The 9,933-nt window shown below is 31.0% G+C and overlaps 1 protein-coding gene across 1 annotated transcript; it reads left to right on the top strand.

Moving 5' to 3' along the window:
* The first annotated feature begins 7,202 nt into the window (after positions 1-7,202).
* On the top strand, positions 7,203-9,460 carry LOC107896507 (calcium uniporter protein 2, mitochondrial). Its single transcript, XM_016821690.2, has 2 exons — positions 7,203-8,007; positions 8,800-9,460. Exons 1-2 carry the CDS (start codon positions 7,426-7,428, stop codon positions 9,289-9,291), a joined length of 1,074 nt encoding a protein of 357 aa, XP_016677179.1. The 5' UTR covers positions 7,203-7,425; the 3' UTR covers positions 9,292-9,460.
* Positions 9,461-9,933: the final 473 nt, after the last annotated feature.

The following is a 9,933-nucleotide window of genomic DNA, read 5'->3' on the forward strand; positions in this document are numbered from 1 at the left end:
ACATGTGGTCAAGTAAGCCAAAACTAAGTAGTAAAGCATCATCATTTCTTTTAGAGTTCTGCTTTTCCTTTCAGCTATTTCATTTTTTTTGTGGAAAATAGGGAGTGAAAAACTCATGTATAATTCTGTCTTTCTCACAAACCTCTTTAAGAAAGTTAGTGTCATGTTCACCACCTCTATCAGATCTAAGACATTTTATTCTCCTATAAAGTTGGATTTCTACTTCTGTTTTATAAATGAGAAAGGTTTGTTTAGCTTCTTCTTCCGTTCTTAGAAGATAAACCTTTGTATACCTAGAGTAATCATCTACAAAGGTAATATAGTAACATTTTTCATTTTTGAAGTCTGTGTTTCTATAGTCTGCTAGATTAGTATGAACTAACTCTAAAAGTTCAATTTTTCTATTAGAAATAGTCTTAAGGAAAGTCTAGTATGCTTGGCTTCAACACAAATGTCATATTTATTAAAGCTACTACCATCTAGATTATAAAGTAGATTCATTTTTATGAGTTTTTTAGAAAATAAATATTCATATGTCTTAATCTAGCATGTGATAACTCTAAAATATAGAGTTATCTATAGCACTTTCTAGCTCAAAATTCTTGTAAATTCTGAGTAAATAATAATGATTTTTGTGATTTTTATTAAAAAATAATAAATTGAATAATTTATGTTAAAAATATATTTTTATTCAATTTTATGTAAATTCCACTTAATTTCATATTATTTTTAGCAGTTGTCACACCGGAGATAGTCTTATCCTGAAGCTCTTCCATTGAGGCCATGACAGTATGGCTTGGAAAAGCATCATCAACCAAGCTGCCAAAAACTCATCAAGGAAATTATAAATAAAGTAATTTGAACCCTTAAATTATTGAAGGACCAAGAGGCAAACAGGTAGCAAAAATTGGATCACTTCTAGCAAAGATAAAGGCCCAAAATACAACCTAAAGAAAGAGAGCTTTACACATCCAAGGAAAGCCCAAATCCAACACCCAAGAACCCACCATAATGGTACCAATATCAACTCTTTAAGCTGATTTTAAACATTTGCAAACCAACCCTCAAACTCTTCTACTCATCCATTCTAACCTTCCACTTTTCAAGCTTTGCACTTTGAGCATCATGCTTAAAATAACAAAACCAACAATCTATCCTCTCCACAATTCATGGCCGCCACATGATGGAGAAGATTGTGGATGAAAATCTCTATTTCTAGCCCCTTCTCATGTGTATAAATAGAGGCCAAAACCCCTTCATCATTCATTAAACAACATCAAAGCAACAACGAAAATCGGAGGAAGCCATCACAGATAGTTTTCGGGAAATCATCGAATTCATCTCAAAGTTTCTTCTTCCTTTCTATTTTAATTGTTCTTAGTTCAAAAACATGATTGCAAATTATTTAATTGATTTTTCATTAATAATAATTACTTAAATTTGTTTTAGCTAGAATGATTGTAATGCCTTGATTTTATTCATTCAATTCATGTTTATATTTTTCTGTGCCTCAATTGTTTATGCTTCCAATTAAAATCATTCATGTTTTTCATGCATTAAGATATGTTTGACTACATTAGAATTAATCGCTTAATCCAAACCAGATGGTGGTTAATGGACATAATAATTAGAAGATGTATGCTTAATTCATATCTGAACCAAAATGAATTAAAGGTTCGTAATAATTCCAAAAGAATATTATTACATTGCATAACTTTATATTTATGTAATTAAACTATTTCAAACATAACCTATCCCTATTACTTTACATAAATTCTAATGAATCTTGAGTTAAATGATGACATAGAAATATGCATGTTTTTCTAAGTGGCAAATCTAATATCTCAAAAAAGCTTATAATTGTGATTCCAAGTTCATAAATGATCTAGTTGCCATGAATTTTTTTTGGAATATTGTTAAAAATGATAAAGAAATTGTTCTAGATTATTCATGTTATTGTTGTCAAAACTTGTGAATTATTGCTAAACCATTTCATTGCATTTTATTTCATTTCATTTGCATATAGTTGATTAATTTAATTTTAACATCCATCACCTTAAAAATTTTGTTTTCTTAACCAACTTGTAAACATTAATTTTACAATTATTGATTTCAACACGGCCCCTGTGGAGATGATACTCTTTTTACTTACTTATTACTTTATAACAATTGTGTATACTTGCACAGTCCATCGCGAACCAGCATGCCACATGTCAAAAGATCAACAATATAAGTAGAAGTGGCGGCTTTATTATTAAATATAGTCTTAATCACAAATAAACCTCTATTCAAATAACTTTTCCCCACATAATCTTTATTTTGGAAAAGTACAAGTTTATCGGATTCGAAGACTAGTTTAATGTCTATCTTATTTAGTAATACACCACTAATCAAATTTCTACACATGGAAAGTACATAAATGGCTTATTCAATGTCAATGTTTTACTATAAGTAAGTTTGAGTAAAATATTTCCTTTACCGAATACTTCTAAAGTGCTAGAATTACTCATGTAGACTTGTTCACCTTCAACTATACTTTCAAATTTGGTGAACATTTCTCTGTTGGCACAGAAATGTTTGGAAATGTATGTTTCTACAATCCACTTGACATTGTTCTCAACTAGGTTCACTTTGGAAACCACATCGATTATAACCTCATCTGGATTTTCAACTATACGTGCTTGTAGTTTGTTTTGATCCTGGTGGTCAAAACGTTGGGCGTATTTATATGCTTTGTGTCCAGCTTTGCCACACATGTAGCAATTCACCTAGTTGTTGGTCTTTTTATTTTTCTTTGGTTTCTTAAAGTTGATAGCCTTCTTGTTCTGGAGTTTTACTATCTTCTTTGAATTCCTGGCACCTTTAAACCTATTAAATTTAGGACTAGAACTAGATTTAACAAGGTTAACTTTTAAAGGAAATTGAATTAAGGTTACTAAAGCCTTATCTTTAAGAAGATTGACTTCCTCAATCTTTATATGACTAATCAGTTCTTCTAGAAGAATGTCTCGCTTCTTATACTTTAGGAGATTACGGTAGTTGGACCAAGATTTTGACAATTTTTCAATCAAGACGTTTGCTTGGAGAATTTCACACATCTCCATCCCTTCTGCTAGGATATTAGAGACTATCTTCTCGTAGATACAAACTTGATCCATAATCGGCTTATCATCAGTTATTTGGAACTTGAGCCACTCTCCAACAACATATTTCTTGACCCCAGCATCATCGGCTCCATATTTCTTCTCCAATGCATCTCAGATGAATTTAGCTAACTTATTTTTTACAAATAGGTTGAAGAGGTTATTAACCATATGACTTAACATGTGACCTCTTACCATTTATTTGTCCTTTTAAAACTTAGCTTTTGTATCTATGACTTTCAAATCCTCGAAAGCAGTGGCAGAATCTTTTAGTTTCTAGATGGCAGGTGGACTGAATAGGACATAGTTAACTTCAAGTTGTTCGAAGAAGATGACCATCATTTTAGACCAGTGACGGTAGTTAGTCCTATCAAGATGTACAAACTTGGAGAGATCAATGATGTATTTGTTGATTGGGGTAGACATGTTTAAACAGTAATAATTCATTTCTAAATTGTTGGAAAATATATTATTGCAAAACAAATTCGTTAGCACTGATTGGAAAATTTTATCAAGAATTAAGAAATCAAATTTTACTGCGTCGTGGAAGAACCATTTCCTTAGAAACAAATTCGTATTATGATCGATGTAATCGTGCAACGGACGTTGTTTCCTAAGGTTAATACAGTGCTTCGATATTTGTATACCTAAATAAGGAATGTGAAACACAATTAGTATTGCTCTTCTCAAGGAAATCCCACTAGGATAATTCTCAGGAAAGTTTGGAGGGGCCACAATCGGTTTCACTTAAAACCCAAACTCCTAGAGAAAATTTCCTCTAATGTAATTTAAGGAAAAAACGACATAATTTTTAGAAGGGAATGGAAAAAGAGGCGAAAAGGAGAAAAGAGTTCTCTAATTCTTGTGTTTGCTTTCTGTGTGAAAAATAAGAAAAACAACTCTCTATTTATACTAGTAATAGAAGGGTAAAATAGTAAATATACAGGCGTAAAGAGTAAAAATCATAGGGTCAATTACAGTTTTGGACCCACCATTTTCACACAACAGTATAATTTTTTCCAGATTTTCTTAACAGCAAAAAAAAAAGGGAAAACTAAAATTATTTTAAAGATATTTTCTAGAATAAAGTATAAGAATTTTATCCAAAGTGAAATACATTTACCGTACCAAGTCAAGCAAGTGACAACAGTGTGTGTATAAAGCCTATAGCCTAATTACTTAATCAGAGTAAAAAGTAAGGCTATGTAAAAACTCTCTCAATAGCCTATACTTAACCAATATAGGATATACTCACTTACCAACAACCCTTTGCATTACCAATATTTATAACGTTTACTTATAACTACTGAAATATTATTAAAATTTTGAAAATATACCAATAATCTCTCCCCTTTTGAAATATTATAAATTTTGATAATATTAGAAATCAATTATGTTATAGTTGAACGAGAATATATTAAAATTAAGCGAAATATGTTAAATTTAGATGGTGGAAAGTGATTTTGCACTTTTATATGATTATATGATGGTGAATGATATAATGATATGTTGGGTTAACTTCAATTTGGATCCATTAGGATCACCAAAAATATATCCAAACTTATTTACATAATTATTTTTTTCAAAAAATAAGAAACACGGTTTCTTAAAACTTTAGTAGGTTTTCAAGAGTAATTTAATTTTACCTCAAATTTAAAGGATCTTGGGACCTAAATAGTGGAGGGCAGAAGCATTGAAAGTGTGATAGAGGGAAATCATACTCTTCCCACTCCATCCCCTAAATAAGGTCAAGAAATTAATTAGATTTAATATTAGTAATAATTTATAGGGAATTAATCTTTTTCTTCACACATTTTAAATGAAGAGCCCAACTCATTTATATGTTCATTATGATAAGACATTATATACCTTTCTTCCAATCTTCATCTTTTAGTTAGCAGTTAAGGAATGGATAATGAATTTTAATTCTAATTACGATCTATAATTTTTATTTATTAATCTATTATTATTTTTATTCCAATTTTGATTTGGTTTAAGAAATGGTGACTGAGAATGGGTTAGTAAGGAAAGGGGTGAAGCTAGAAATTATTTTGGATAAGAATTGAGTTATGTATTTTTATAATAATTAAAATGTAATTTCATAATTGCATTAATTTATGTCTTTATAATTTTTAAAGAATTAATTTCATTATTTATTAATTTATAATTTTATAAAAATATAAAAATTATTTTTCCCATTTTAATGGCTGGCAAGTGCCTAGATAATTTTATTTTTTTGGTTAACAATTAAATTATGAAAAAAATATTAAATATATATTTATTATATAATTTGATTTTTATGTATTTTCTAATTAAGTTGAATGACAGCAATAATAAATAATAATCATAAAAATCATTTGGTACACTAATAATAAAATATTTTGAACTCCAAAAGTTGTATTAAAAAAAGTAACATCTGTCAATCCATTAATTCTTTTTCTTAATATTATACCCATAGAAAGTTAAAAAAAATAAAATTCACAGCGTGTAGAATAACAATCTTAGAAAAAAGATATCAAAATCCCTAAAACCGTAATTTCAACCAAATTAAACTTTATTAATTTATTCATAAATGTGCCCTAAAATAATTTTTATAATCAGTTGGATTTGCTTAAAATATTGTTGAAGAAAACTTTTAAACATTGTGATCCAACTACTTATTTAGGAGTTATCTGGTTAAGTTGATAGGTTAATATTAATATAAAATAAAGTTTTAATATATTATCTTAAATTATGCAGAAAATTAGATGTATTTTTTAAGATGAAAACATTAATCATGTGATTAAATTCTTTTTTATTTTATGTTATCTTTTAAAATAAGTGTTGAATCTAGAATCAAATTTGGTTATGGATCTAATCTAAACCCCAGCATTCGAAGAACAACAAAAAGAAAATCTAAGCACCACATCACCTTCCTATATTTCTTCTTTATCCTTAAATAAATAACATATATTCATGAAGCTGTCTTGAAACATTTACATTACTTAAGCTTCATTTGATGGATAAGGAAAATAATTTTGTCACATTCATTATTATTTTAGTTTCAAATAATATTGTTTTGTACATCTAAATTATTATCATTAGCATTAATCGTTATTAAAATGATTTAAGTTAACATTTTTAAATTTAGATCAAAATAAATTTAGCCACTTTAGAACTGATATGTAAATATTGAATCAATTTGGAATGGTTGAATATATGTTTCTCCCCACAATAAAACCAAAAGAATATGGTCGGATTACAAATGCTTGGGAGGATTTGAGTTAGAATTAGTCGTGAGCTATAATTATGTTAAAATGTTCAATAATTAAGGGATTATAAAGTGAATAAAAAACGAATATTTCAAATTTGTTTTAACCATCAAATCTTTTTCATATTTTATTAACTCCTCAAATGCTTTGACTGTGATACTGTTTTTTTTTTATTATTATTATCTTACAGCCACCAGGTGGCAATCGTTATATCAACTCCTTGACGAAATTTTTGTCACCCAAAGAAAAATAAAATAAAATGTTGAGGATTTATCGTGAACGCAAACAACTTTAAAGATTTTGTTTATTACATAAATACCAAAATATATGTGGCGACACGTTTGTGTGAACGTTTATATTCATCCATCCAACCCCAAAAAGGAAACTTGATTTGCTTTCCACTTCTGTCTTAGCTGCCGTCAAACACACAGAAATTTTCCCATGTAATCCAAACCCTTCTATTTATTCTCACCTTCTAGATTTCTTCCGCTAATAATGTTACACGTGTTCAACAAATCAGTATTTATGAATTACAAAATGAAAGTCAACATCAGGTAAGGCGCGAATGATAAATTTTCATATGATCTGACGGTTCAAAAGGTCATTTGTAGTTCAAGCTCAACCCTCCACGTGTAGTGTGATTAGCTCATGCTCTTCGATATTTCCTCTCGTGAAATCGGTTCTCCAATTTCTCGTTCCGATAAATTGAAAAGAATCGCCCCTAACGAGATGATCCTATAAGCATGCTCGAAAATGTAAGGCAGGGAGTAATCTAAAGTGCGAAGTATGTTTTCAAATCTCTCAAATTCTCGCGTTATTTTCATTCTTTTTTTGTAAATTTCTATTTTTCTGTTTATCTTCCTCCATTGTTGGACCCTATAAAACGGGCCAAAACCTTCATTGATTGTGCCAACACCAAGCGAGCAAAGCTTTCAAATCTTCTAAACTCTATCCCCCCCACCCCAGAAAAAAAAAAAAACAACAACAACAACAACTTTTTGATAATTAGTTAGCTTCTTTAATTTCTAGCAATGGCGTTGAGGAAAACCTTGGCAGAGAAGCTTTTTAATATTTCGAAAATTTCTTCGCAAGCTGTTACTAACTGCCGGATTTCCTCACCGACGGTTCAGAAGCGGATCGCAAGAAAAACGGGGAAAGCAGCAACCGGTATGACGGTGGATCCAGTAGATGCTAAGGGTAACGGCCATGGCATGTTCAGGCGGTTTCTTCATAAAGGATCTATGGCTTCACCGGCGATGAGGAAGTTACCGATGGGGGAGAATTTAATGGAGAGATTAAGGGAAATCGATGTGTCCAGGGATCGCATCCGGTTAGACGGGTTGAGCTCGCACTTGGAGGCGAAATCGGCGGTTTCGGAGCTGCCTGCACTGTCCGTTCGGGAAGCGAAGAAGTTGTTAAAGGTGGCGCAGTTGGAAGTGGTGAAAACGAAGCTGAGAGAGACAGGGAAAATCTGGATTTCTTATTCCGACTTTCTTCGGATTTGCGGAGAAAGTTGTTCGGATCATGAACAAGGATTGCAGTTTGCGAAATTGCTAGATGAATCAGGAACCGTCGTCGTATTAGGAAACATCGTCGTTTTACGATCGGAACAGGTAGATAAATTTTTTTGTCTATTTATTATCTCTTGAAATTTTATATTGAAAGCAGATAAGATCTTATTTATGTTTTGGCTTACAACGATAGCATATATGTATACATTAAAATTACATGCTTATGGTGATGGTGATGAAAAGTAGGTCCCGAATTCAATTCACTTATTATTAGCATTAGAAGCTACCGAAAACTGATTTTCTGGGTTTCTTTTTCTGCTAATTTCAACAGGATTTTTTTTTTACTACAGGTCTCTAAAAACGTATCACATTTGAGATGGTTTCTGAGAATTGAACTGAAGGACCCAAATTTTTTATAAATAAATCCCTCGGATGTTTCTACAGTATGACCACAAATATCACAACTTTTTTTTCACAGTTAATCTCCTGGGCTTTTATAAATAAAGCCCTTGGATGTTTCTACATTTTGTTTTGCATGCATATTCTCCAACTTTTGAGTTGGTAGAGGGCGAGGGGTGATGATGGGAGTTATGTTTTAATGGGCAACGAATTGGGGAAGATGTGTTTGGATGTTTAGATTTGAGGAGATGTACGAAACTATTGAGCGGAAAGGTGGCGTTGTCGAACAAGGAAAATGGTTGGTGGAGGAATAGAGGTTGGAATGGCCTCATATGATAAAGATGGGCTTCAACTTGACCTGACATAAGCATTAATCACTTTTTATTGTTTACTTGCTTTCATCATCCTTCATAGTCATAATTACTGGTACGAATTTGAGTCAATTTTTGTTTCTTTCAAGTTGAGCCAACAGAGATTTCCACTTTGTGACTACAGGTAGCAAAAGCACTTGGTGGTCTAATTCCTTTATCTAGATCAAACCCGAATGATCCCAGAAGAAAAGAACTGGCTGCGCTAGAAAAGGAGAAAGCAATAATCGATTCAAAAGCCGATTCCCTGGTCCGTCGCGAACTCTGGCTTGGCCTGGCATTCATGGTGGTCCAAACAGCCGGGTTCATGAGGCTAACCTTTTGGGAACTCACATGGGACGTGATGGAACCCATCTGTTTCTACGTCACCTCCATGTATTTCATGGCTGGATATGCATTTTTCCTCAGGACATCCAAAGAACCTTCTTTTGAAGGGTTTTATAAGAGCAGGTTCAGCACAAAGCAAAGGCAGCTGATCAAGGCATACAATTTTGATATCCAGAGGTATAATGAGCTCAAAGCAATGTTCCCATCCACAGTGGAAGAAGAATTACAGGTCTCATCGGCGGCCTCCTTTGATTATTCTGAAAAGATGCAGATTGGTGCTTTGGACCATTGATGATCCGAAACATGTTAAAAAGCAAAAACAAAAAGATGAATACAAAATAACACAATTTTGTTTTAGGATTAGGCGCGGCTTTCTGTAACATTCTGTTGAAGAGTTTTTCATTTGTTTAAACATATGAAAGATTGGAACTAATAAAAACTTTATCCCCATTGATTTTTAAGCAAGTTGCCTGTAAAAAAAAGTGAAATCATCTTTTTTACTATACACAAACTATCAACTTTTTTTTTATCCGATTTTGATGTGGAAAATATCAGGTCTTTCATTAAACAATATCTTTATTTTAATTTTATAATTATTTTATATTTTTAAAATTATGTTTTAATATTATAAATAGTTTTAATTATAATTCATTAAAATTATAAAAAAATTAACTTATATTTTAATTTTGTAAGTATTTTGATTACATTTTCTTAATTTTTTTAAAGATTATATATCATATATTTTATTTAGTTTTTGTAAAAATGAATATAACATAAAACATTATACAGGTTAAGGTTGGATTCGAAAAACCATTTTAATGGTCGAGATTGAAATCGAGTGGGTAAAAGAAAAAATATTAAGAAAATTATATACTTATGCCTTTAAAATTAAAATTTATGTGTGTTTCTTGGAGTTATAAGTTAACTGGATATC

The sequence above is a fragment of the Gossypium hirsutum genome, chromosome A11 (genome assembly GCF_007990345.1).
Source record: "Gossypium hirsutum isolate 1008001.06 chromosome A11, Gossypium_hirsutum_v2.1, whole genome shotgun sequence".
Classification (NCBI taxonomy): Eukaryota; Viridiplantae; Streptophyta; class Magnoliopsida; order Malvales; family Malvaceae; genus Gossypium; species Gossypium hirsutum.

Bases quoted from the DNA above. Each gene is read 5' to 3' on its own strand.
- LOC107896507 (XM_016821690.2), top strand. From the start codon at position 7,426: ATGGCGTTGAGGAAAACCTTGGCAGAGAAGCTTTTTAATATTTCGAAA. The intron at 8,008-8,799 runs GTAGATAAATTT...TTGTGACTACAG, and splicing joins TCGTTTTACGATCGGAACAG to GTAGCAAAAGCACTTGGTGG.